Raw genomic sequence first — 27,454 nt, forward strand, 5'->3', positions numbered from 1 at the left:
AGGTGAGACGAGGTAGTAACTGAAGGTACAGGCAGCTGCTGAGCTACAGAGAAGGCACAGACAGCAAAAGTACTTTGCCGTGAGGATCAGAGTGTGAGAGAGAGAGTGAGAGAGAGAAGGGATGAAAGAGAAAGGATCAAGGTGCAACACCAGGAAGAAAAGAGGATGAAAAGGCAAAGGAAAAAACAAGCCTCGGGATGCAGAAGAGGACGGAGGAGAAATACCTTGGTGAAATACTACCTCACCTTACCTTAGTACCTCTACTCCATAAGGCATTCGAGCTTCCCCAGCACAAGCAAAAGGAAGAAGTTGGTGGAAGCACAGGCACAGATTCAGGTCCAGGATCAGGTAAGGTACGGTACGGTACGGGTGCCGGTACAGGCACAGGTACGATACAGGTACAGGCGAATCACAGGACACACACGCACACTCACACTCACACTCACACTCACACAAATCTTGCCTCTCCGGGGCGTGGCCAATTTCAGGTCACAATCGCCGCGAGCTGCCAAGGACCCGGAACAGCACCGCACAGCTCACGAGAGCGAAAACCCGCCCATCGGCTACAAATTGCAAGGAGACGGGCGGGGATCGTCCGTACCATGTACCGCGGCCGTACCTGCACCCGTATCTGTACCTGGACGAGGCCCTGCTCCCCTGCTCCCCCTGCTCGAGGCCATGCTGCCGCCCATGCCTGATGGGTGCGTGGCTGCACCCCGGTCGCGTAGCACGACGCCGACTCGTCGTACCTGGCAGCTGGTAACCGCTATTGGGGGCCCCCCTGAGATGGGATGGGATGGGATGGGATGGATGGCATCCATGGAAGGCTCAACTGCATGGCTGCATGGCTCACAGGCGCTGCCACCGACCTGGCCCTGGAGCACGACGGTTAGCGGGTCTGTAGCGCTCGTGCTAGGGGAACCTGAGGTCTGTCCTACAGCGGGCCAGAGCGTGTGCCACGAGGGACTGTGATCGAGACACCGTATGATGGCATGTTACCACCTGAGCCGCACCGCACCGATAGCGCAGGCATACAACAGCCGCACCTGCAGTTAGCCTGTCTGTAGTTCTGCTGCACGGCCTTACTCGAGCCTCGACATGAATCAACCGGACGGTGCTAGAGAACAGTTAGCAAGGTAGGTAGACAAGTAGAGACAGTCCCAAGAGCTCTCCCCTAGGCTATACCATTGGATTGGGCACTAGCACGAGAGCCAGTTGCTGCTAGCAGGCGGGCAAGGCAGGGTTCCTGCACGCTACTGGGCCTTAGCACCTCGCGGCTGGCAACCCGATTGCGATATCCGCAGCAAACTGGAGCGACTGGAGCAGAGCCACCTCAGTACGATATGAGGACCCTGGCAGCTGGTTATTGCTTGCACAGTAATGAACTTGTGCCACGGCGACAGGCATCCGCTCATTTCGAAGGCCAGAGGCAGGGCGCCTACCGGTGTCACATCGACGTGATTGGGGCCAGTACACGCTCGGCCGCGTCCATGGCCGTGCGTGCGACATACCTAGTAAGACAGGCAGATGGCTTTGCAGCAGCTCCTTCACATCTGGACATGCGGTGCACTGCGGCGAGCCGTTTTGCTGATGCTATGCCGCCAGATGCGAGAGCTGTACCGGGTGGCAATGAGACTAAAGACGAACGCTGCATGGAGTGGGCGGCTACCATGCTTTGTCCTTGTGCAATCCTCCCGAAAGACCCTTGCTTGATCCGACCAACTGATGGACTGGCACATGTACATACTGACCCAGCTGTTCGCCCTCGAGCCCGCTCTCTTGGCCATTGCTAGTGCTCCCTCGGCGTGGAGAGCCAGCGCGGACCCTGGGTGGCCCCAAAGACCCCAAATACTCCAAAGACACGCCGGCCAGGGGATCCCGGACGCCGCCTAGGCGGATCTGATGGTAGGAGGTTGCGCTTCCACGCTGGCGGGCTCGGACCGCTGGCTTATGCGTGTACCTTAGGTATCTGTGCTGGTGTTTGTGCTTGTGCTTGTACTGTACAGCTCTTGTGCTTCGTATTATCGATGGCAAGTTTTACCGCACATGGACCAGCAGGGATTCTGTCCTTTCGCCTTGCCGTCTCGTCACCCGTACGCTCAAACTCGGTGCTGAGCCGACCACCGAGCAGGGGACGGACCAGGAGGGGCGGCCGGCACAGGCTCCAACGGGTTCAGAGCTTGGACGGTGGCGAGATGGTCTGAAGACGGTCCCGGCGCTTTGGAGCTTTGGGGCTCTGAGGGGGAGGCAAAAGCATGGCAATGACCAAGCGCCTGTCGATTCTCAGTGTCAGGTCAGCACCGGCACCGGCACCAGATGGAACGCTTGCAGGTTGCTAGCAGACGCGATCCTGTTTTAGCCCTCGGCGGGCGAATCGCGGTCGCTGAGCCGATTGGCGACGGGCTGGCGATCAGTCGCGATTAAGTCGCTGATGCAGACGCGCGACATAACTTGTGCTTTTCGTCGGGGCCGTCCACAAAGAGGTTCTACTGTACAGCATGCCGACTGACAGAGCGACCACCTTCCTGGAGGTCTGTGCTACCACTGTGTTGTAGTGAAGAGGGCCAGCAGCTTGAAGACGATATCAGGGAGACGCAGCAGCAGCAGCAGCAGAACAAACGGCAAAGCAGTTCGGTTGCAACACCTCACTGGATCGGGGGCCTGTTCAGAGCCGCGCTGACCACTGACATTGACAGAAAGTCATCGCGAGATGGGTATTTGCACAATGGCCGACGGCGAATAGCGACAGACATAGGCACAGACAGGCAAGGACGCACAAAGAGGAAAACAAAAGAAGGAAAAAAAAGCTCAATGGCCGACGACTTCCCAAATTGCGCATCCCTGTCTCCTGATGCTGCAGGTACGGTGCGGATGTCCCTTCCGGATGTGAGATGTTACCGCAAGGCAGGGCCACCTCAAGCCGGACCTGCCAGGGCAGGCACGCACCTACTGTTCCGGGTATCGTCCAGGTACCCGAGGTCGCCGGTGCAGGTACAGCGACGGTAGCCTCAGTCGGCTGGAAGTTGGCTCAAATCCCCTCAGTCCTCCCTCTTCTGCCGAATTTCTTACGCAAATCCCAAATACCGAGCGTCTGCAGGGTACACGCGGGGGACGGCGCGGAAGCAGGCGGGCTCCTGCAAGTGACCTCGGGCTCTGGTCCCGTCGCAACCATCATTTCATTTTCCTCGGCCTACTAGACCTACCTTATTACCAACAAGGCCATTTGGCTGCTGCCTGTCTACCTACTCAACTCTGCCTCTGCGTCTTCAATCCTCGTATGCCTTGTTTCATGTCATCTTCGGTTGTGCTCATCTCGATGACGATTGTGCCTCCTGCTCCTGGGCCCGTATCCAGCGGCTGCCGGGAATTGCTTGCTTTGGACGCCCTGGGAGCATGTCATCCATGCATTGACAGACCGGACACACGGCTTGCACGAGCGATATGCTGCAGATTCTCAGAGATGCCTCTCTAACGTATGAAGCTCAGTTCCACACAGGTACAAGTACTAGCACAAGACAAGCCCAGTACGGATGGCTCTGCGATGCCTCATCAGCCACGTCCGACAAGACACTCTGGTCAGGCAATCAACATCATACCACCCTAACCAACTTCTCTCGACCCCCCGGCCACGCCCAAGATTGCCCTTAAGAGGCAAGGCTGGTCCGCGCGGAAGCTCTCCTGCTCTTCGACATGCCCGAGCTTCTCTTCAGGGCAGGGCAAGGGCTTCTCCATCTGGGTTTTAGGCGATAACAGGACTTTATCCGATCATATTGGTCTGAAATGGATTGCAGCGAGAGAGGGTGGAGGCCTGTCACAATAGTTCCCCGTTTCGACTGCCCTGCTGCTTGCACGCACTACTGCAGGTACCTGCTTGTGCTAACGGTTTCCAGGGCATCACGGACCGGAACGCCAATCCAGTTGATCCTGATGCGTTCGTTGCCTTCGGAGCATTTACTGGTTGCGATGCGACTTGCGAACATGACTGTGCGCGGCGTCATGCTACGTAGCAGTTTCACTATTGCTACTCTACCTTGGGTAGTATACCGACATGCAGCTTGACGTCTCTGCCGGCATCATTTGCGACGGGGAATAAAGACTGGAGGGAGGCCTGAGCTTGAGCTGTCTTTGGTTCTTGTCTTATCCATGTCTCGTCCTGTCGTAGGATTGGGTTGGGGGTTGGATTCGGCCTGCTCAGGCATCTTTGTTTCATCGCCACTCGGGCTGGGTTCTGGGGGATTGTCGATTTGCAGCTACCCTTGCGATGGGATTTGATTTCAATATCCACACCGTCACATACGGGGCCCGACCGACGGCAAACGATGCTCGTACTTTGTGACAGAGGGCTGTATTGATGAGCTTTGCACAAGTGGTTTTTGCGTGCAGAGTGCAGATTTTGACGCTCATGGGCAATTGCTAATTACACGCAGCGTCATCTCGTCTCGACTTGATAATCCTCACCACGACGACAGGAAGCACGCGAACCGACAGCTATGTTGCCGGTACATACGAGAAGCTCCATGTCGTTCTCACATGTCAGCTATGCCCGGAGTTGGCAAAGCTCCAGCGGAGCCATCTCCCATGCTTACTTACTACAGGTACTATTGCCAGCTGCTCCGTCCACGATACCCATAACAATAGGACCGCGGACATTAATTGCAACGCCAACTAAGCCGAAACGAGCACACCAGGTCAAGCGAGCTCTCTTTCCTCTCTTTCTTTTCCCTCTTCCTCTTGTCTCTCATAATCCCTCCTCCTTCTTTGCTCCCAATCACGGAGGCGTTTCGGCGTCTTTTCATTGACCAGGGTTCCATCTCCCCCTGTTCCTTTTCACTCCCAGTGGCGCGGACAGAGCTCCGGCGATGCAAATCTCTATCTAATCTCTCTCTTCTCTCCAGCCCATGAGCTACGATCCTCATCAACACGCTTGCGACCATGGAAAGGAAACAGGCCCACAAGACCCAATTCGCCGATGGCACTATCATGGCAGAAACAAGGCGTCCTTAGGCGACCAAGAAAAGGTCATCGTAAGTTATCGCTGCTACTACTGCTGGCTCTAAAAAAATCCGCGTATGACGGGAAGACCAAGCTACTATCACGTACTTTGTCTCTCTACTGTTAACTGCTTGCCAGATTGACGATTCATGTCCACCAAGACTACAATTGCTCTTTCCCTCTCTCTTTCCTACACCAAGCAACGACAGGCCGTCAATGGTCTCCGAGCTCCTTGGACGGGCTCTGGTCCTCGGCCACTCTGTTCTTTCCCTCCCCCTTCCCCTCTCAGCCTCTGCTCACTCTCTCGTTTCCTCTTCTCAGCTTCACCATGATCCATGACCCATTGCGGCCCCGAGAACCCGCGAAAGAGGGACCCCTGCCGCCATCCCGGCCGAGCGACCAAATGTCGGTATCCGTTCATTGACGCACAGCTCCACCAGGCAATCAAGTTTTCCCTTCTTCATCTTCTTTTTTTCCTATTTCATCTGACGGATTACGTAGCTGGCCTTCCCCTCCTATCCATGTCATGTCAAAAAATTTTCTCTTGGTCTTTGTTTCAGTGTTTCATGGTGCTTAGTCGAGTTCAGCTGCAGAGCGCGCATTTCATCGCCATTTTGTATACTCTATAGTAGCTCTTTCGGGATCCAAGCGGACTGCGAAGCTCCGACATCACAAGCATAGTGCCTCCAAGCTAGCGGCTGAGTGTAGGGTATTACTGGATGTATTTGTACTGGTAAGAAACGACGTCTGGTGCAATCAAACAGGCCCAATACACAGGTAATTTCCAGGCCGCCATCTAGAACACCGACCCAACGGAAACACATCCATGCCGCCATCCATCCCTCCATACATACATCATTCCCTCTCTCCCTCCCTGCCCCCGTCCGGGATTATGGCCCTCGGTAGCGAGAAGAGGTGAACAAACAAGGCTTCCAGGCTCGTGAGAAGGGGGGGAGGCTGTGTCAATGGCGTGCGTCACAGCTTCCGTGGACATGCTCATCTTTCGAGAAGATCATTTCATCACACAGAGAAAGAGTGCAATCCCCCCCCTTGCTGCTTCTCAGGGAAAGACCTCATTCGGGAGATTTTGGCGATTGGTGGTGTTGGTGATTGCTTCGTGCAGTAGATACGGAGTACGCACATGTGATGTACATGTCTATGCTGCTCACTTCCTGTCTGGGTAGGTATCTAGCAGCAAAAGAGCTGCCGTATAAGTGATGTATCACCAGAAAGGCGGTTTGATCTACCTACCTACTGTAAACGCATTACGTTCCTGGCCCGTCCCTCAGATACGAGGAGAATTACGTAGTTTTCGAAGATTGTCATTCCATGGAATTGCCAAAAAGGCTGTTGGTTTCCCAATGTGTAAAGTATGAGGATGGAGATCGAGGTATTTCCCCGGTCTGACGTTGCAGTTTACCCTGAAGTTGAGACGGTGTAGGAGGTGCCTTTTGTCAACGTTGCAAAAGTGCCGACGGTAATCATTGCGATAAGGACTTTTGGGAAACGAATCCCGAGATGAATGGATTCACTGTACCGTTGCTTGGGATATGTGAAACTCGGTGCAGGATGCTGGGCATGGTTCGAGGAAAGAAGAGAGCAGAGGAACCGGGAATAACGTCTTGTGATGCCTTCAGCTCCCGGCTACCTTACTTCATCTTCACCTAGCCTTTGTTGTCTGGTAGTTGCTGTCAATGTCTCAGATTAAGCCGGTCAGATCCAACTTTGAGCTTCACATGCACCCGAATCTCAAATTCCCCATGTTGAGCTGAACAACACTCGGTTCTTTACTTTTGCCGCAGCACCACAACTGCGTAATTCCCCGCCCAGAACCGTGATATTCAACTGAGACAAGTCTCGGCAGCATTACCACCGATACTAAGACACATATGGATCACTACACGATTCCGGTGAACGTCGTACCAAGGCCGTCACGCGACAATCCATCCTCGCCAGTAACCTCATTTTCTACCAAGACTGTATTCAAACACTAGGAATCCCCCTTCCTGTTGGTCCAAGATAACTCCCCTCCCCCCCTCCCCCCTTGGAGGGGGACGAGAGATCCATGGGCTTCTTCGCCTCTCGCTACCAAATTTGCCCTCCCAAGCAAGGACAGGGATTCCCCCCCCTCCCCTTCGCTCCCCTCCCCCTTGCTCTCTTCCACTTCATACATACGAAGCACTTTTGCATACCTACCTGCCCAGGCAAGACCAAACAAAACCATGGGTCTCCTATTTCAAAGCACGTCACAATCCGTCAAAAAGACAAGGTAAATCACCACCAGAAACACACATTACAACCATGACACATTTCTCCCCATGTCGTCAAGGATACCAGACCTCTCAAAAACACTCATTTTGTGAAAAATGATATACCATACTACTACAATCTCGTGAGAAATTCGCATGCCATGATATGATGCCATTTGTAACATGGGACACATGGCATTTCCCCTTGTTTCCATCTCTTCCAGCATGTCGGTTCTGGAATGACTTGTCAAACTGGACAGTGGCAACTCTCGTATGGATCACTTTCCGAGCTGCCGAGTTCGGAACCGAGTAGGGAGGTGAGGTTCTTCATATTGAACTGCTGGGAGAGGTGCAGACTATATTACTAGGTAGAAGAGCGAAAAGGAGGAATTTCTGGACTCAGAAGCCCCAATTAATAGAGCATATCATATATCATATACCGTCAGCCGACTGCGTGCCTTCCTCGTTCTTATCGTACTTGGCACCGTTGGCAAGTTCTTGGTCGTCATGGAGGCACTGAGACAGGTCACATCAAAGGCAGCCTGTATGCTTAGAGCTCGAAATCTGCAATGCGGTTGAGCAAGTGTATTTTGGTAGTTTCATTACGTGCTAGCCCATTGTATCTGATCATACATCTGCTACGCACATCACTTGCGAGATACCAGCCCACAAGTTCCCATCACTCCCATTAACCAAACAAGGCTGTGTCAATATGATAAGAGGGAATGGTCAATCTAGTCACCCAAAGTCAGCGAGATCAACACACAAGCCAGAACTGGGCAACGCGGCTCACCTGATCAATCTTGGTACCCCTTTCCTCCACTATTAAAGAGCCGGGCATGCCCCTGATCCGCGGCTCTGTACATTCTACCCCGGTTCTGTGCCCGTCACTCTGCTACTCGGTCCATGTGCCGCCGTTGTGCACGAGGGAGAGGGTCGATTATGAGATGAGATCCGCCACGTTCATCGGCATCTCGTCAATTTGAGTCGAGTAGTACACTGAGTCAAACGGGTTAGTGTTGGTCACATGCGGCTGCGAGGGTGATGCAAAACGTACACTCAATGTCTCGGAGGATGCGGACGTCCTCCGTCGTCACAAAGTTGATAGCCACGCCCTTGCGGCCGAACCGTCCACTACGGCCAATTCGGTGGATGTAGTTTTCTCGGTTGCTGGGCAAGTCGTAGTTGATAACTAGACTGACCTGCTGCACGTCGATACCGCGAGCCCAGACGTCGGTCGAGATGAGAACTCGGCTGTTTCCCTGTCTAAAGTCCTGCATGATGCTGTCTCGTTCCTTCTGAGGCATGTCGCCGTGCATGGAGCTGACGGTGAAGTTGGCCTCGCGCATCTTGTCCGTAAGCCAGTCGACCTTGCGGCGCGTGTTGCAGAAGATGACGGCTTGAGTAATGGTGAGGGTGTCGTAGAGGTCACACAGGGTGTCGAACTTCCAGTCTTCCTTTTCCACGGCGATAAAGTATTGCTTCAAGCCTTCCAGCGTAAGCTCGTCTCGCTTGACCAGGATGCGAACGGGGTCGGTCATGAACTTGGTCGTCATATCGAGCACGTCGTAGGGAAGAGTAGCACTGACGACCACGACTTGGGTGGCCGGCGGCAGGTAGCGGTATACATCGTAGATCTGCTCTCGGAATCCCTTGTTCAGGAGCTCGTCGGCTTCGTCCAGAATGAGCATTTTGATGTGCCTCGTTCTAAGATGGCGCCTTCGAATCATGTCTGCTACCCGCCCGGGCGTGCCCGAAACAATGTGCTGGCCGTAGTCCAGCTTGCGAATGTCCTCGCCGACGTTGGTGCCTCCGATGCACGCGTGGCACTGGACGTTCATGTAGTCGCCCAGTGCCATGACGACCGACTGGATCTGGGTCGCCAGCTCTCGCGTGGGCGACAGGACGAGGGCCTGCGTCTCGCGCACGGCTGTGTCGATAACCTGCAGCATGCTGATCGAGAAGGTGGCCGTCTTTCCCGTGCCGGACTGGGCCTGCGCGATGGTGTCGCGTCCCTTGCAGATCTGGACAATGGCTCGCGACTGGACGGCGGATGGCGATTCGTAGCCGTAAGCGTAGATGCCGCGCAGAAGATTCTCTGTGCAGACGACATTGTTAGGCATCCGGCAACATCGGCAGACTTGATGGACGGCGTCTCTTACCTTTCAGCGACATGGCCTCGAACGTCGGGTGCACCGTCACCTCTTTGGAGGTGGAAAACTCCATCCTCTCGTCCGCCTTGCGGTCAATCCCTCCAGCGCCTTCAGCCATGATGTAGAGGTGTGTGTTGATGTGCGTTGATGTGTCGAGAGATGGATTCTTTTGTTGAGCTCGCCGATAGCCCGTGGTCGATGTCAAGTCAGTCGGTCGGTGGCGCCGCTGGCTCCAAAACTTTTGGCTCGCAGCGATAACGACTGGTGGCGGACGTACTTCGGCTAAACTGATAAGCCGCTTTCGCCCCAGCAACTTTCTAGAAACGCGACCAGCCTTGGTGCTTTTTATGGAGTAGCCAAACCACTGATGCCTTTTGGCGAAAGCAGCGATTCTCTCCTGATATCGCATCGTTTCTTCTTCTTCTTGAACCCGGCTCGTCCATTTCATCGACATCAGAGCGCTACAGAATGTTGGTCCTAGAAGAGCAGCGGTACATCCACGAGGACCTCGAGCGCCTCGAACAGGGCATCGCGGATCGTATGCGCGAGGACCCCAAGCATGTGAGCTTCCCGTGTTGCGTTTGCCTCCATCTTCTGCGGCTGCTAATCAATCGCTTTGTTCTTAGATCCGCGACCGCCTCAACCGCGATCACGAAGTTGCCCAGCTTTTGGACCAGATCCAAGCCCAGTCTCAGAACCTAATCAATATTTACCGGGACGAAAACGGCAGCAGGGCTCGAGAGATTCAGCAGATCGGCACCGGTGACCCCTTTGAAGAGTTTTATCGTCAGTTCAAGGACGTTCGAGAGCATCACGCGAGATACCCAAACGAGCAGGCGGAGAACTCGGAGCAGCGATACAAGGTCTCAAAGCATGGCGATCCATCAGAACCCTTGCCCTCCATTGTCGACTCTCTCTTCACGGGAGAGGAGGCTTATGGACGCTTCTTCGATCTGAACATTTGCCACGAGTCCTTCCTCAACCTGAACAACGTCAAGCGCCTGAGCTACCTGCAGTATCTCGAGCAGTTTGACAACTTTGCTCCCGGCTTCGGAGGTGTGAAGCGGAACGAGAAGCTCAATGACCAATACTTCAAATACCTCGGAGAGTTGAGTGACTACCTCGAGTCGTTCATGCGGCGGACACGACCCTTGGAGAATGTGGACAAGATTCTGCAGTCCTTTGATAAAGAGTTTGAAGAGGCTTGGGCGAAAGACGAAGTAGAGGGCTGGACCCAGGAACAGGCAGCGCAACCCAAGCAGCGCACAGGAGATGCCATCTGGTGTGATGACTGCGAGAAGGAGTTTGCCAACGAAAACGTCTACAAGAACCACCTCAAGGGACGAAAGCACATCAAAGCCGCAGAGCAGCGAAGCCAGCGACAAGCAGACTCTGCGCCATCAGCGAACGGTGCAGGGAAAGGAACCGTCTCCGCGACCAGACTCAAAGAGCGAGCCGTTGCAGAGCGTGAATACAGAATCAAGCGCCTCGCCAGTGCCATGAGTACTGAGCGCAGCGACACCCGCGTCAACGTTGAGCGCAAGCAGGGAATGACAGAAAGGGAGCGTCAGCAGGAGCTGGAGAACCTCCTCAACGTGAGCGAAACGCGATATGAGCCGATGGATGAGGGAGACGGCGAAGGCGAGGACGGCGAAGAAAAGATATACAACCCTCTCAAGCTTCCCCTGGCCTGGGACGGAAAGCCCATCCCGTTCTGGCTGTATCGACTGCATGGCCTCGGCGTGGAGTTTCCGTGCGAGATCTGCGGAAACTTTGTCTACATGGGCCGACGTGCCTTTGACAAGCACTTCAACGAGGCACGCCACGTGTATGGCCTCAAATGCCTGGGCATCACCAACACCAGCCTCTTCAGGGACATTACGGGTATTGACGAGGCCATGAGGCTCTGGGAAAAGATCCAGAAGGAGAAGAAGAGGGGGAAAATTGACGACGGCAGCGTCATCCAGATGGAAGATGGCGAAGGAAACGTCATGCCGGAGAAGGTGTACTACGATTTACAGAAGCAGGGTTTGCTTTGAAGGGCTCATGTGTCATAGTTGGGAGTTTGTGGGTATGTCATTTAGGGAACGGCTTGCTCGGTATTATAGGCGATTAGAGTATAATGAATGGATCGAACATCTTGTCTGGAACCATCAACCCATCTGGCTGTTGTGAAGTATGAACTTCATCTCCAACATCAAGGGCGCCGTATCAATGTTCAGGATCGCTTAGTCATCAGATTTGGTATGATCGCGTTCCAGAGACTAAACTCTTCTTCGTGATGACTATACCGGTTACACAACCTACCCAACATCAACACTGACTGATATTGAGAACATCGAAGGCGGTACTTTCATGTAGTGAGCACGAACATATGTAGGCATGTCAGGCCTCGCCAAGCCAATACCGGCCCTGTATGCTGTCTACGTTCTGCGCTCTACCGTGAGGCATGCATCGATATACGTCGGATCCACGCCGAATCCGCCCAGGCGGCTCAGGCAGCACAACGGCGAGGCCAAAGGCGGCGCGGTGCGCACTTCACGCGAGAAGCTTCGGCCCTGGGAAATGGCCATCTTGGTCTCTGGCTTCCCGAGCTCGATCGCTGCGCTGAAGTTTGAGTAGGTCAATGTCAAGCGGAGGTCGTGAAGGAGAAAGTTTGCGTCAATGTGCTGACTCTTCACGGGCAAACAAGATGGGCCCTCAACAATCCGCATCTCACAACTCATATACCAAAGGAAGAGCGCATCACGGTGGCTACGCAGCGGAAAAAGAGTGGTATGCCCAAGCGAGGGCCGCATACCCTCAAGTCCATCGTGTCGAATCTTCACCTCCTTACGAGGGTGCCCAGCTTTTCACGGTGGCCGCTCAACCTGCATTTCTTCGCTCGGGACGCTCACACAGCATGGGATCGCTGGACAGAGGCGAGCGACATCCCTGTTGCTCCGAGCTTGAAGATATTGACCGACTTTGGCCCCCATGAGGGCGACTCGTCGACGACTCCATGGGGGATTCAAGCCTTGGCGCTGGACTACTCTTCGATGCAGGAATATATTGACAAGGCGCACAACGCGGTCTCATTTGAAAGGGAGGGCCGATGTGTCCACTGCAACGCAGAGATGCAGTCCGATAAAGGCCTATACGCAATGTGCCCCAACGACGGCTGCGAGGCCATGGGACACGTCGACTGCTGGAGCAAGCATGCCCTGGCGAGCGATGACCCAGGGGTCGTTCTACCCAACAGGTGCAAATGCCCGTCGTGCGGCGGCGAGATACGCTGGGGGGACATGATGAAGGAGCTGAGCTTGCGGACGCGGGGGGCTGGCGAGGTGGAGAAGATGTTGAGGAAGAGGAAGCGAGCGAAGAAGAATTCTTGATGGGGGGCTGGTTTGGTTTCCCGAGGTTATCTGGATAGGAAAGGCATGGGCATATGGCGTTTAAGGGGGAAAGCATAAGTATTGATTTGGTAAAGCTTGGGCGGTTCCAAAGTTCCCCTGGATGGCTGATTCAATTTGACTTCTTCGCGACGAGATTGAAAGTTGTGGGAGTGGCGGGATGCAGCCGGCATTGCAAATAGAGATTCCATGTTTGGCTCTGATGCGATTCCATAATATCTCTTCTGGACTAACCTACAGTCTATGAGGTATCATACGTTCTTAATGCAATTGAATCAATTCCGGCCAATAACTCAGAAACCATTCAATCCAATTGAGGTTGGTAAGCCATTGCGGTCTAAATTCAGCAGCATCCAGGGCGCCAAAGTACCTTTGTTGTACCCGAGGCACATGCGAATTTCTAGACTCAAAGTTCTCTGGTGTGATGGTGATCTGATGGTGGGGTGATGACGGCACAAAGCAGGGTGGGGGATTTCTTCTTCTTTTCGCACCAAGTTTCTCGGTTCGGCTATCTGGGCTTTTTCGGTGTATGTACCTGAGATAACGAAGAGAGCAGAAAAAGGGCAAGGCGCGCCAACAATGGAAGATTTAGAAGGAGGAAGAAGAAGCCAAAGAAATTCGCTGGTGGACAAGACGAAACACAAGCGGCTTCGTTATAGGCACTCCGTAGGATGTCTTTCTATGCCTCGTATCTCGTGTCTTGCGTTGGTAGAGCCGCATGCGACTATAATCTCAGGTAAGATGCGGTAGCACTGATTTCGGGTTGAACAAGGAACAAGGCAAAGTTGAACACCTGACTTTGATTTTGCTTACGAGGGGGAACGAACCTCTCGCAAATCGAAATCGAAGCGAATCCCAACTCTTTTTCTTTTCTAGCTGCCGCATGAGGCTGCTTCAGCCGGGTCTTGCTTGGAAATTTGTGGACACGGGGGGCCCCCTGGCCTGTTTTCGACTTCAGTGGTGCGTGATTGGTTCGGTAGCTGGACGCCGCGGGCCTGATCCTTGTCTGTGCCACGACGCATATCAGAGTTCGGGTCTTGGGCTAGAGGGAGGATGGCTGCAATGGAAGCAATGAGGCGGAGAATATCGGTTGGGGCTTGGTTGACCTTCTTTTCGGACTTGAGCGACTGTCTTTTTGGACTTGGATATAGGGCGAGAGAGGGATCTTCCAAGCTGGATGAGTTGGAGATGTGGAAATACGGGGTGGCGGATGGGATTTTTCATGCTTGCGTTTTGAAACTGACTCGGCGCGAGTGATCTCTGCTCCCTGATTTTCACGCTGCGTTTGCTCTTGGTTAAGGAGCGAGTTGTTGGTGGCCTCAATCAGAGCCGTACAAAGGGATGCTGCAAATTGAAAGCTGTGGCTCTAAAAGCTCATGGGAGGGCTAATGGGCGATATGAGGGAACTCTGGTATGAAGTACATCTTATTCGAAGATATGACCTTGCGCTTTGATGAGAAACCGAGTGTTGTTCATGCAATTCAGAGGGCATGATAAGCGTAATGCCTTACCTACAAACGACAAATTGGCCCTTGTGCTGGTTCGTGCGACAAAGAGCCGAATGTCGTCTTCAGTGGGGCTGGTCTGTAACTTGCATTGCCGATGACCTGCACATGGATCGTGTCGTGCCGTGTCGTGTCGTGTCGTGTCCCCATGGTCGCCGCTATTGAAACACTGTAGGAGGGAAAAAAGGGAGGAAAGACACAGAAGCGAAATGCGACACCATTGGAAGTCGAAACGGCAGCGGGCACTTTGGATAACGTCTACTAGGAGTTGCGGCGCAACGCAAGCTTAAGCAGGACTGACGTGCATCGCATCAGGCATTTGATATCAGTCATTAGCCAGCTACTACCTACTATATCTGCATGTCCCGGCAGAATGAGATAAATGACTACGTAGTTATACATTGGGAAATCCCTGTGTGATCCGATCAATGTCAACTTCAGAGTCTTGAGGTTCTTGCGCTCCTCGTCGGAATCGATGGCCCGGTGGCAGCACTGCAGCGGACCCAAGCGAAAGGACATGACCGGATCGCCCGCAGCAAAGAAAAAGCCCAATTGCGCATGTGCTCGATTGGACTTTAACATGGAACAAGTACAGCTTACTTTGCCCGTTCAAGCTTAGCAGAGCCTCAGCGCCTCTCACAGCAGCGCATCACGACAGACGCCGTAATCGAGGAAGAAACTCCAGGGCGGTCCGGCCAAGGTACCGAGTACGCGACCATGCGCGCCGCAGAGTACTTACGACGAACGTCGCCCGCTATTCTCCGGGCTGAGGCACATGGCGGGTACCTCCATCTGCCTTGCATCCTGCTGCCCTTCGCAGCGCCCAGGCAAGACATGCAACAGTCCCTCCAATGTACTCCGGAAGCCACGCGCGCAGTCGAGCCGCACAGCGACAGGCTGCATTCGGCGTAGCGGCGGTACGAAGTACTTGTTCAAGTGAAAAACGCCCGGGGCCCACCGAAATGTCGACCGACCATTGGCTTCTGGACGGCTGGGATCCACCCACACGGACCACCTGGCTGGCTGCAGCGCACAGCTCCTGGCAGGGCAAGCGCAGCCCAGCTGGGAGACCAAGTACAGGATACCTGCCGCAGGTCGCCTGCTGGCCATCGTCCGCGTACCTCCACTGGCAAGGCGCTGCAAGCAGACAGGCAGGCAAGGCATCCAGCAGCCGGCAGAGGTACCTGTTACTTCCGCGTCGACGAGCCGGTCAGCGGCGTGGACTGCCATCGTGCCTGTCAGTCAACTCTGTGAGCGCCGTACCCGGTACTACGCAAGGTGCCTCACTTGCACGCCCCAGCACTGGCACTTGAACGTACAGGTACCTACAGTACCGTCCGGTCCCTCTTCAGCGCAGCGCAGCCGAGTGCTGCAGCGCAGTTGCAGTTGAGTGCAGTTGGTTCTGCCAGGAACGTCCTTTCCTGCGCTGCACCTTCACGCCGCAAGCCTCGACCCATCCGCTTTTGATTCCCACTTGGCACTGACTGGCACTTGCACCTGCTTGCACCTGCACTTCCACTCCCGCCCACTCTCTCTCTCTCTCTATCCAATCTCGCTCCGGCATCTACACCACCAAAAAGGGCCAACAGATTCGCAGACTCTTGCAGCCCTCTGCTTCTGCGGCTCCCTTGGCCCTCTGCCCTCATTTTCAACCTTTCCTTCATCTCCCACCTACGGCCTGACTCTCATAAATCGGCACGCCCCGGCCCTGTATCTGTATGTGTGAGATGTCTCTTGTCTCTCTCCCGCTGCCCTGCCTTGCCCTTCGTGTTAGTTGCGCCGTGCCTCCATGTTCCACCTGCCCATGCTGGGCCCCATCTTCTCTGACTTGCGTCTTGATTCTTCTGCAGCACCGATTCGAGTCCTCGAGTTCACACGCTCACGCTTACAAGGTACCTCGCTAGTCGAGCCCGCGATCCGCCGCATCTCGTCGCCATCGCCTCTTTTCGCCTGTGCCGGCTCGAGACGGAGGAGCGACGACCATCACGTCTCGACTTGCCCCGGCTCGAGACGCATCCTCCCTCTCATACATGATGCCATGTGGATTGAGCCTTCACGATAGGTGTCTCGTCATATGAGCCTGCTTGGCTGCCTCGCCCCTCCTCGCATCCCTACAAGAAATCGCCTGCGCCTGCGTCTGCCCCCAATCCAACGCCTGTGACGCTCCGAAATTCTAGGGCCTGGATCCCGTTTGCGCCATGGCACCGACGGCCTCCCTCAGCGCGACGGCCGCTGCCGCCAGCAGTACCAATGCCAGCTCGCGCAGCTCGCCTGCGATTGGGCCATCCGCGGCCGCCTCCTCGTCGAAGCCGAAGCACAAGGTCAACTCCAACGGCTATCACCCTACAAACCCACCTGTGCCGCTGAGCTCCATGGTCAGCGCGCCATTGGACCTCACCTCAGTCGAGAGGCGCGGCCAGCCCACGGCTGTGCGGGAGCCGCTCAAGAAGAAAACACGGCCGCACGGCATATCAGAAGCCCCGACCTACTGTCCGTCAGAAAGCGAATGGCGCGACCCCCTGCAATATATCCAGAAAATCGCTCCCGAGGCATCTCAGTACGGCATTTGCAAGATTATACCGCCAGATTCATGGAACCCTGATTTTGCGATTGATACTGAGGTATGCATACTTCTGCACCGACCTACGTCGGGTGACGTGCCCAGCGGCACTGTTCGCTGACAAGTTGACCAGAAGTTTCACTTCCGAACTCGAAAGCAAGAGTTGAACTCTGTTGAAGGCAGTAAGTATCCATCTTTTACAGCAACACCCTGCCCATGCTCTTAAGGGGAGGGATGCCGAGGAGAGGAGGAGGAGGAAGAGGAACCCCCCCGACGAGTTCCTTTTGCTTATTAATATTTTCTTCTAGGCACGAGAGCCAATCTTACCTATCTGGATGGTCTTTCCAAGTTTCACAAGCAGCAGGGAAACAATCTACATCGTCTGCCGTATGTGGACAAGAAGCCCCTCGATCTGTTTCGCCTCAAAAAGGCTGTCGAATCCAGAGGCGGATTCGACAAGGTGTGCAAGTTGAAGAAATGGGCCGAGATTGGCAGAGATCTCGGCTACAGTGGCAAGATCATGTCATCCTTGTCCACGTCACTCAAGAACTCTTTTCAGCGATGGCTTTGCCCTTATGAAGACTATCTGCGCCTCGCGAAACCAGGAGTGCATCAGCAGCTCGAGCAGGAGTATGGCGGCCCTTTGACCCCGAGCCCCGCACATACGCCGGCAAAGCCGTCTGCCGTCAACACACCGAGCAGCATTCGAGGGGCCTCGCCTGCCCGACAGGCATCGGATGCCCTTCAGAGCAGCGTCGCTGGCAAAAGAGAGGCGGATCGAGACACGCCCATGGCCGATGCGCTGCCAGCTCCCACCGCGGCAAAGCCCACCTCTGGTTTCACAGCCATCAACACCAACGGCGGCTTCACCGCAGTCAATTCGGGCTTTACGAGCGTGAACCGTCCCGCCAATGGCGAGAGCAAAAGTTTCACCCCAGATCCCAAGCGGTACGACAGCCCCGCCACGTCCGCGAGAAATACCCCCGAAGCTCGGCCATCGGGCCTCGGCTCCGCTGTTGCGCTGAAACGGCAATTGAGCGTCGGCAGTCCGGCAGACCCTATCAAGAAGGAGGGTGATGCGGACAAGGACGACGCCGACATGGCCAGCCGGCGTAGCAAGCGCCTCAAGAAAGACAATGTGCCTACCGTGGCCGGCTCGCACATGACTGTCTTCCGGCCCTCTGTTCCTAGAATACCTCGGGAAGAGGGCGCAGGCAAGTGCGAAAACTGTGGACGGGGCGAAGACAGTGGAGCTCTGCTGATTTGCGAGTCCTGCGACCATGCATACCATGGCCCTTGCCTGGATCCGCCGCTCAAGCGAAAGCCCGAGGCCGAGTGGAACTGCCCGCGCTGCTTGGTGGGAGACGGTCATTTTGGGTTTGAGGAAGGGGGCCTATACTCCCTGAAGCAGTTTCAACAAAAGGCAAACGATTTCAAGCAGGGCTATTTTGAGCAAAAGATGCCTTTTGACGAGACCCTCCAGTGCCACAGACCTGTCACCGAAGAAGACGTCGAGCGAGAATTTTGGCGCCTGGTGGCCGACTTGGAAGAGACCGTCGAGGTTGAGTACGGCGCCGATATCCATTGCACCACCCACGGCTCGGGCTTCCCCACCGTCGAGAAGCACCCGAACAACCCATATGCCACCGACCCCTGGAACCTCAACGTTCTCCCATTCCACCCAGACAGTCTCTTTAGGCATATCAAATCCGACATTTCAGGCATGACTGTGCCTTGGGTCTATGTGGGCATGATCTTCTCGACGTTTTGCTGGCACAACGAAGATCACTATGCTTATTCGGCCAACTACCAGCATCTGGGTGCGACCAAGACGTGGTATGGCATACCGGGAGAAGACGCCGAAAAATTTGAAACGGCCATGAAGGAGGCTGTGCCGGAGCTGTTTGAGACCCAGCCGGATCTGCTCTTCCAGTTGGTGACGCTGCTCACGCCAGAGCAGCTGAAGAAAGCAGGCGTGCGCGTCTACGCATTGGACCAGAGGGCTGGCCAATTCGTCATCACATTCCCCCAAGCCTACCACGCCGGGTTTAACCATGGCTTCAACTTCAACGAGGCGGTCAACTTTGCCCCCTGCGATTGGGAGAAATTCGGCCAGGCTGGAGTGGAGAGACTGCAGCTCTTTCGCCGACAGCCGTGCTTTTCCCACGATGAGCTTTTGTGGACAGCCGCCGAAGGGAGCGTGACGTCGGGTCTTACCATCCAGACGGCAAAATGGCTTGCGCCCGCTCTCGACCGCATCCGTCAACGGGAACGAGTACAGAGAGAAGAGTTCCTCGCAAGGCATAGCAGAGACTTCCCTCACAACTGCCAGATCACCGGTGGCGGCGAGGACTCCTGCCCACTCACGTTCAAGATTGATGACACCGATGTCCACGACGAAGAGGAGCAGTGCTGCAGCTACTGCAAGGCCTTTGCCTTTCTATCTCGCTTCAAGTGTCACCGTACCGGAAAGATCCTGTGCATCTTTCATGCAGGGAGCCACCCGTGCTGCGACTTGTCAGAAGAGAAGCGCCTCAGGGGCGAGGAGCACACTCTCATCTATCGCAAGACTGAAGAAGATATGACGTCGATATTTCAAAAGGTGTCGGAAAAAGCACGCACTCCCGAAGCCTGGGAAGAAAAGTACGAAAAGCTTCTAGAAGAGGAAGCTACGCCCTCTCTCAAGTCTCTGCGGACGCTGTTGCACGAGGGCGAGAAGATTCCCTATGAGCTAGCCTCGCTACCAATTCTGAAGGAGTTTGTCGACAAGTGTAACGACTGGGTTGAGGAGGCCACTAATTACATCGTCAGAAAGCAGCAGAATCGCCGCAAGAATGAGAAGGTCTGGCAGAGCAGCGGACGTCGTGGAAGTGCCAATAACGACCAGAAAGACAAAGACAAGGAGTCGCGTCACGTCAGCAACATTCATCGTCTGCTTGCGGAAGCAGAGCACATTGGCTTCGACTGTCCAGAGATTGCACAGCTTCAGGAACGAGCAGCCGCGGTCAAGCAATTCCAAGAAAGCGCCGCCACGGTTCTGAAGCAGAATATCGCCTCTCCAATTGGGGTGATTGAGGAGCTGATTGAAGAAGGACGCAGTTTCAACATCGACACTCCAGAGCTGGATGCCTTGTCTCGGAGACTGGAGGAGCTGCGCTGGAACGAGAAAGCCAGAGCCAGCCGCGGCGCGTTCCTGCTGTTGACGGAAGTGCAGGAACTCATCCAAGAGGGAGAGCGGCTCGAGATCCCCAACTACAATGATCACCTCAAGTACTACCGCGACAAGCTGCAGGCTGGCCAAGCCTGGGAGGCAAAGGCTCGGGAGCTCACTCACGCCGAGTTTGTCCATTATCCTCAGCTCGAGGCACTCACGGCTCAGGTACAGGCCAATGCTCTTCCCGTGTCGCGCGAAACCCTTGCCGCCGTCGACCAGATACTTCATAAGCAGCGCGAAGCGCACCGGCAAATCATTGATCTTATCGAGCGGTGTCGCGAGACTGATTATAGAAAGCGACCCAAATACTCAGAAGTCGTCGAGATTACCAGAAAGCTGGACGACCTCAACTCTAAGCCCGCCGGTACTGTGGACTTGGAAAACGAGAGGAAACGCCATGAAGATTGGATGCGGAGGGGAAAGAAGCTATTTGGCAAGTCGAATGCGCCTTTGCACATTCTCAAAAGCCATCTGGAGCATGTGCTTGAGCGAAACACCGACTGCTTTGATACCGACCACGATACGCCTCGTCTTCCGGGAGAGCCTGTTTCAAGAGAAGCCAGTCCGGAGGCCGGCGGCAATCGTTGGGAAGATCCGCGATCGAGGCAGGTGTTTTGCATATGCCGCAAGGTCGAAGCCGGTATGATGATCGAATGCGAGCTCTGTCACGAGTGGTAAGTTTTGCGGAATGCATCCCCCCCCCCCTGAGCCCCAGAATGAGAGGCGGTTCAACGCTCACACATTCTCAACTAGGTACCACTACAAATGCCTCAAGATTGCCCGGGGCAAAGTGAAAGAGGACGACAAGTACACTTGCCCGATATGTGACTGGAGAATGAAGATTCCTCGCGATGCTTCCCGGCCGAAGCTAGAGGACCTCGTTGCCCTCGCCGACGAGATACCGGGCCTTCCCTTCCAGCCGGAAGAGGAAGAGGTTCTTCGGCGAATCATAGATAACGCCCAGAACTTTAGAGACAAGATTGCTCAGTACTGCAATCCACTTCTCTCGACCGAAGCCGAAGCTGAAACGCAGCGATTCTTCCTCCGAAAGCTAGAGGGCGCCGAGATTCTGCTCTCCTACGAGACCAACTTCTTCCGCCAGGAGCTTCACAAGTGGTGCCCAGTTGCGCCGGAACCACCGCCAATTCTCCAAGTCTCGCTGAGTACACGCAAGCCTCGCCCTACTAAGCTGCAGAAAATGCTCGTGGAATACGGGGTCGACAACCCGGACGACCTTCCGGAGCATGCAAAAGGCAAGGCAAACAGCCTGCGGCGGAAAGCAGCAAATGCGGAGGCGGCTGCAGCTGCAGCTCACGCGCCTGCGGCCATGCCGAGTGTACCAAACCCTCACAACTCAGCGTACGGACCGCAGACTTACTTTTCTCGCGCGTCTCATTCGACGACCCCCAGCGTCTCGGCGCCTTCGCACGGGCATGCAGATGAGAAGTCCGAGTCGGCTTCGGAGAATGGTCGTCTCAAGCTGGGGTCCGCGGAGGCAGAGAGCAATTTGCATCCCAGTTTCTTGGAAGCTGGCGGCCCTCACCTAGCCGCCGATGACTCGGCCATGGGCATGAACATGCATACAGAGGCAGATAAGAGCAAGGCCACCGGGATCTTCAAGCACACTGAGCTCGGCAGAGACCCGGCGGAAAGAATTTGGGGCACCGATGTCTGGAGTAATAGACAGAGATCCATGAGTGATCAGCGACGGTCCATGACCCCCGCTGATCTGGACGACACCATGAAACAGCAGGACGCCAACAAGGCTCACCTGAAGATGTTTAAAGAGATGATCCACTCAGACGAAGATGAAGACCATAAGAAGAAAGAGAGCACGATGGCGAATGGCCACGTCACAGCAGACTTATTAGAAAGCGAGCGTAACGGGCTGGACGCAATGTTGGATGGGGAGTAGGTTGAATTGTTTGTTTTTGGGAAATGGGAGAGGCGAAGAGAGAAGGCGGTCGCAACGCGGCTTGGGGTGTTGTCTTTTTTTTCCTCGTCCATCGGTTCATTGGTTTGTTTCTTGGTGGGTTTGGGAGTTTTTGGTCATCGATACCAACTGGAACGGACTATGCGTATGCTTGTAATACATGGATGCGGCATGTCTTCTTCTCCTTTGTCTGTTACGACATGAGGCGCATGGAGATGGCGCGGTTGGAAGGCTTTGCACTTCGGAGAGGGGGATGATGCTAATGCCTACGAGGGAAGAGGATATGTGCACCGCGCTTTTGCAAATAGTTTATTTCGACTGCTCTGTTTTCAGATTTACTCCTTGCCGGCCTTGGGTGCGGCCTTTGGGGGATGAAGCCGGGCAAGGTATTGCTTGATACGTTTGAGAAAAGGCAGAGAATTTAATGTTTATTAAACGATGAAACCAGTGAGGAGATTGTCCATCCATGATTGTAATTGCTTGCAAGAATATAGGACGTGTTACACGGAGCACTTGATGCAATCGTCTCCATGCTTTATGTAGACCGCGCTATATTGAGCTTTCACTTGTTTTGCTGCTTGACAGATGCAAGCTGTACAGGAATCCCATGACACATAGTCCAGTGACGCACTCAGGTGTTCCGTACCTCATTATCGAGGGATATTGCGCTGAAAGAGTTGCGAGACATGGTGATGTACGGCCAAGATGGTTTGCTCCAAGGCACGCACCTCTTAAGGTACGTACCAAGCAACTGCCGGAGGGACATTGGTCTAACCCTGATACGGACTAGTATCTGCTGAGTCAAGGGGCGGATCTTGCATCACGTGATATCCCGCTCGACGGCCCATGCTCGAGCGATAGTAAGGGAACGCGTGCCTCGTCATGGGCAAAGCTGAAGTCGGGCTTTCCTCACATCGGCCTCACCAGCTGCCTCTCTGCTTGTTTCATCACCCACTTCCGCCTCACCTGCCATACCCAAGAGGCTGCTGCTCCGGCCATCTCACCCACGGCAACCATGGCGTCTCCCCCATACGCCACGTCGCCCTCGGCCATGTCGCCTCCGTATTCATCGCCAGTCCAGGTCCCCAGCAAGAAGCGGCCGTCGACGATGGACATGAACATGCCGCCCGGCAAGCGCAGGAAGAGCTCCGTCATCTCACAGCCGCCCACACATCCCCTGCGCCAGACGTCCTTTCCACCAGAAGCAGGCTCACCGTATCCCCGGTCGCCCTCTGTCGACGCCACTTCGCACGTCAGCGGCAGCGTGGTGAGCGCGACGACGAGCGCCGTGTCGAAGCGCAAGCGCGGTAGGAAAGCAAAGGGCGCAAAGGGCGGCGACGACGGCGGAGAGAAGACGCCGAGCCTGGCGGGGGGCAAGGCGATGACGACGGCGAGCGGGCAGGGAGGGGGAGCGGGGGATAAGGACGCCGAGGAGGATGAGGAGGACGACAATCAGGAGATGGCGCTGGAGGATGCGGTCGCGCGGACGCAGGAGCAGAAGCAGGAAGAAATAAGATTGAGGGCTATGCTCGTGGAAGCGTTTGACCCGGTGCAGTACGATCGGTACGAGTTTTGGAGAGCGGCCAAGTTGTCGGAGGCGGTTGTCAAGAGGGTGAGCATTACGCTTCTGCAGTCCCTCCGGTATTTGTTCGCAGTTACTGACAAGACGGGGGCCAGGTCGTCAATGCTACCGTCTCGCAGTCGGTGCCCCAGATGGTGGCAACCGCTGTCAAGGCAGTCGCCAAACTGTTTGCCGGAGAAATCATCGAGGGCGCACGAAGCGTCCAGGCCGAATGGATCCTCGCCGGAGAGAAGCAGAGCGAGGTCGCGACGCCGCCGCCGTTGACGAACGAGGCCGACAACGACGAAGAGCCTGATCTCCGGAGGGGCCCGCTCCGACCAGACCACCTGAGGGAGGCGTGGCGGCGGTACAAGCTGAGCCACGAGAGCCGCGGCGTTGGGGTGCAGCAACTGTGGCACGCGCAGCAGGGGACCGGGGTGGAGAGATTTTCGACGAGGACGGGGAACAGGCTGTTTCGGTGATGGAGCTAGGCCCTTTTTTTTTTTTTTTTTTTTTTTTTTTTTTTTTTCTCCCTCTCTCGTTTTCGGTTTTCGTTTTCTGCATTTTTCACGGCTGGCGCGGTGGAGTTGGAAGCGAGGCGAATGGATGCATTTTCTTCTCTTTTTTTCAGGGTCCTTTTCCCCCCTCGTTTGCCGTCGGCACCGGAGGAGGCAGGCAATGGTTCAGGTCGACGACGAGCAGGAACGGTCGATCTACGATACAGATGCCCTCGTCGGACAGCATCTCATACTGTCGAGTCTCCCTCAGTCTTACCAGACATCAGGTACATACTACCTATCAACATACTACCTTAGGTACCTTGCTCTAGATGATCATCATCCCACGACGGTTCCCTGCGTGGACGAATCACAGAGGCCAGAATGCAAGACAGGCTGCAAAGGGTTCGCAGTGACGCACAGCTAGTCTGCCGATTTTATTGCCCGTTTGGTCGAAAGTGTGGCTCCGTGACTGGGGCCTCGATGGTGGAGCTGCCACCTAGTGAGTGACAGATTTTTTCTTTTTCCTCGTTTCTGTGTCGTTGCTATTAGTAGTGCTGCCGACGATGCAGAAAGCGAGTTGAGTGTGTAGTAAGTAAAAGGCGAGTAGAGAAAAGAGAGGGAAAAAATAATTAATAAAAAAATAAAATAAAAAAAGAGGGAAAAAAACAGAGAAGCGCGCACGCGACTGCTGACAAAAGTCGTTGCCATTACTCAACCAATTCCTCCGCTTGCACTTTCTCTTCTACTTGACTGGCTTGACACGACATTTTGCAACAGAAACCAAACCACCCACCAAGTTGCCCATTCGTTGCACCCCAATTGAATCCTGTGTTTTTCATCTTTTGTCTCTTGTTTCTTCTCGTTATTGCTCACATTCTCTTTATTTTCAATCTCTTCACCAATTGGCCTTTTTCATCATGCCTAGAGCCAAGGTACGTCTCTGATTCTCTCTGCAGCTGAGCCCCCCACGCCTTTCGTTTTGGCAGCATGTCACCAGCAAATTTTCACACCAACTGCCGTCTCCCACAATCTTCCTCTTTTACCTCGTCAACGCACAACGCATATCTCACCCTTCACATGACTTGTTTTCATCCCTAACATGCCAATCATGCAGCAGGAAACCGACAGCTCAGCCAAGTCGAGTGCTGCAGCCATCCGCATCAGAGAAAACCAGCGCCGCTCGCGGGCCCGCCGGAAAGAATACGTCGAGGGCATGCAGAGGAAGCTGCAGGACTACGAGACAAAAGGCGTGGCCGCCACGCTCGAGATGCAGCAGGCTGCCCGGGACGTGGCCATTGAGAACGCCCGGCTGCGGCTGCTGCTCGCCCACAGCGGCGTCACCGCCGACGCCATCGAGGGCTTCCTGCAGTCCTTCAAGGGCCAGGACGCCAGCGAGGCCGAGCACTACGCCGCCCGCATCGCCACCGCCGAGTCCATTGCCGCCCTGGGACGCCCGTCGACCGTCGCCACGCTCTTCCCGGAGCACGCACACATCGACAAGCTGGCCGTCCTGGCCAGCGCCAGCATGCAGCAGAGCGCCAGCGGCCACGACTCAGACGGCACAATCACCTCGGACGACTCGACAACGGGGCCCAGCACGGGGCCCGTGACGCCCAGCTCCAGCAGCCTCAACGCTCCCTCACCCAGTGACGGCGGCTTCGAGGCGCCACAGACCATGTCCTGTGACGCTGCTGCTCACATCATCGCCCAGATGCAGGGCTGTGGCCTTCGAGAGCCGTCCAAGGGAAGCCTGGAAGCCAGCAGCCAAGGCGACTACCTCATTCAGAACTCTGCATTTTTGAAGATTCTTGAGGCGGCGTCCATCTTCAATTAGCCCTGGACCTCAGGACAAAGAAGAAAAAAAAAAAAGACAAAACCAGAAAAAGGAAAGCAGCCACCATCGTGTACAAGACGACTTGACGCCGATTTCAGCGCAAGGGCACGTCGGTGTTCCTAAAGGTGGCACTTTGGAGCACCGACCTTGATTTGCCGGCTTTATGCTCTGAAAACTGTGAAGCTCATGATTGATGCTATCTGTTTGCATATTGGATTGCACTGTCAGCGCTTGATGCATTGCATTTTCGCCAGCAGTCTTTGCCGGATTCATCACGGCAACACCTCCACGCCAGATGCGAATCTTTTCCTTTGGAAAAAACAAGTGTCACCAGGTATGGGAGGGTTGTGTCGTCGGGTTACGACGATACGAATGCGCGGAATGCAAGGCACCTCTGATCATTGACGGATCACACGGCAGTCGTGATATCGGAGATGGATCCCCTGAATTACTGCGGCTTCTGACTTTCTCTCGCACCAAATCGTTTGACTCGCCAATGGTTTTTCTGAGAAGAAACACGTCCTACTTGCCAGCCGCTATCGAAGTGTTTTGATATTCCGAAAAGAAGGCGTCCTGAGAGGCTCTCTGCCCCAGTCGCCGATAATATGCTTCCGCAGCATCGACAGCACAGCAGCCTTTTTTATGCGACATTTTTGTAACAAAAGTTTTTTGTTTCTGCAATGGGATTTTCTTTTGCAACGGCATGTTAACACGGCGTCGCTTATCAAACAAAAGTTCAGCACTGCATTTTACAGTTAGAGTTTACAGACTCGGGCGTTTGATGCCTGAGATGGTGTATAATAGAGAGAGAGGACAATCTCTTATCTGGAAGAGACACGGAGAAAAAAGCAATTACTTGGAGTCTATGCGGAATTCTGCATGGCGCGCTTTCCAGTCGGTCAGACTCTCATGAAGGAAATGGGGCAGCATGAGATTATATGGGATCTACTTGACATGAGATCTTGATCGGAGCAAGCTGCTGGACGGGCGTGTGTTAAGAGCATGATGATGATCTTGAAGAGTTGCCATGAGTTTCACTTTGATGATTAGGGAACAGCATATTTGATGCAAGCATGATACAGTACATAATACAAAAGTACAGCTGATTAACATACATTTCTTTAAAGTTTCACTTTCGATTGATGCCTTGAAACTTGACGTTATGTGAGATGATTATTCGGCTTCAAAATTCATCAAGGAGATTTCAAATCGACGGTTCGGGGCGGGAGTGGGGGGTGTGAAGGTGGTTTAATCAACTTCCGTCTGAAGGAATTCCTTTACGATGAAAAAAGGCTGGAAGAACAGAACTTTGAATTTAACATTATATAAGAATCAAGCCTGAAAATCTCGACATGCCCATTCTTTTCTTTACATTTATCTTATTGTCTTTCCGCATAAACAACAGTTTTCATAATTAGACAGTGTTTCAGACGTAAACGCTGCTGTCATCACTTTGTCGTATGAAGCAGATTGAACAATGAGTAAGAGGAAAGCAACAACAATCTCTTATAAGATATACAAGATAAAAATTTACCGAGACACCTGGAAAATACAAGAAAGG

At 54.4% G+C, this 27,454-nt stretch overlaps 7 protein-coding genes across 7 annotated transcripts; 6 read left to right on the plus strand and 1 right to left on the minus strand.

Moving 5' to 3' along the window:
* Positions 1-197: 197 nt before the first annotated feature.
* CCMA1212_009442 (uncharacterized protein) lies at positions 198-3,197 on the plus strand (the record flags this gene model as incomplete). The annotated part of the gene is made up of 8 exons (XM_073706526.1): positions 198-348; positions 416-927; positions 1,268-1,336; positions 1,404-1,739; positions 1,794-1,905; positions 2,007-2,331; positions 2,556-2,714; positions 2,861-3,197. 8 exons carry the CDS (start codon positions 198-200, stop codon positions 3,195-3,197), a joined length of 2,001 nt encoding a protein of 666 aa, XP_073555019.1.
* A 4,984-nt stretch (positions 3,198-8,181) lies between these two features.
* On the minus strand, positions 8,182-9,512 carry CCMA1212_009443 (ATP-dependent RNA helicase FAL1; the record flags this gene model as incomplete). The annotated part of the gene is made up of 3 exons (XM_073706527.1): positions 8,182-8,240; positions 8,299-9,339; positions 9,404-9,512. The coding sequence occupies 3 exons, from the start codon at positions 9,510-9,512 to the stop codon at positions 8,182-8,184; spliced, it is 1,209 nt and encodes a 402-aa protein (XP_073555018.1).
* Positions 9,513-9,862: 350 nt separating this feature from the next.
* CCMA1212_009445 (Pre-mRNA-splicing factor sap61) lies at positions 9,863-12,768 on the plus strand (the record flags this gene model as incomplete). The annotated part of the gene is made up of 4 exons (XM_073706528.1): positions 9,863-9,955; positions 10,021-11,422; positions 11,775-12,012; positions 12,087-12,768. 4 exons carry the CDS (start codon positions 9,863-9,865, stop codon positions 12,766-12,768), a joined length of 2,415 nt encoding a protein of 804 aa, XP_073555017.1.
* A 2,240-nt stretch (positions 12,769-15,008) lies between these two features.
* On the plus strand, positions 15,009-15,758 carry CCMA1212_009446 (uncharacterized protein; the record flags this gene model as incomplete). The annotated part of the gene is made up of 4 exons (XM_073706529.1): positions 15,009-15,073; positions 15,112-15,208; positions 15,328-15,541; positions 15,592-15,758. The coding sequence occupies 4 exons, from the start codon at positions 15,009-15,011 to the stop codon at positions 15,756-15,758; spliced, it is 543 nt and encodes a 180-aa protein (XP_073555016.1).
* A 731-nt stretch (positions 15,759-16,489) lies between these two features.
* On the plus strand, positions 16,490-21,980 carry CCMA1212_009447 (Lid2 complex component lid2; the record flags this gene model as incomplete). The annotated part of the gene is made up of 4 exons (XM_073706530.1): positions 16,490-16,912; positions 16,985-17,033; positions 17,160-20,739; positions 20,819-21,980. 4 exons carry the CDS (start codon positions 16,490-16,492, stop codon positions 21,978-21,980), a joined length of 5,214 nt encoding a protein of 1,737 aa, XP_073555015.1.
* A 1,033-nt stretch (positions 21,981-23,013) lies between these two features.
* On the plus strand, positions 23,014-24,041 carry CCMA1212_009448 (Transcription initiation factor TFIID subunit 11; the record flags this gene model as incomplete). Its single annotated transcript, XM_073706531.1, has 2 exons — positions 23,014-23,610; positions 23,676-24,041. 2 exons carry the CDS (start codon positions 23,014-23,016, stop codon positions 24,039-24,041), a joined length of 963 nt encoding a protein of 320 aa, XP_073555012.1.
* Positions 24,042-25,158: 1,117 nt separating this feature from the next.
* Positions 25,159-25,893, plus strand: CCMA1212_009449 (uncharacterized protein; the record flags this gene model as incomplete). The annotated part of the gene is made up of 1 exon (XM_073706532.1): positions 25,159-25,893. One exon carries the CDS (start codon positions 25,159-25,161, stop codon positions 25,891-25,893), a length of 735 nt encoding a protein of 244 aa, XP_073555011.1.
* Positions 25,894-27,454: the final 1,561 nt, after the last annotated feature.

The sequence above is a fragment of the Trichoderma ghanense genome (genome assembly GCF_004382785.1).
Source record: "Trichoderma ghanense strain CCMA-1212 chromosome Unknown scaffold_16, whole genome shotgun sequence".
Classification (NCBI taxonomy): Eukaryota; Fungi; Ascomycota; class Sordariomycetes; order Hypocreales; family Hypocreaceae; genus Trichoderma; species Trichoderma ghanense.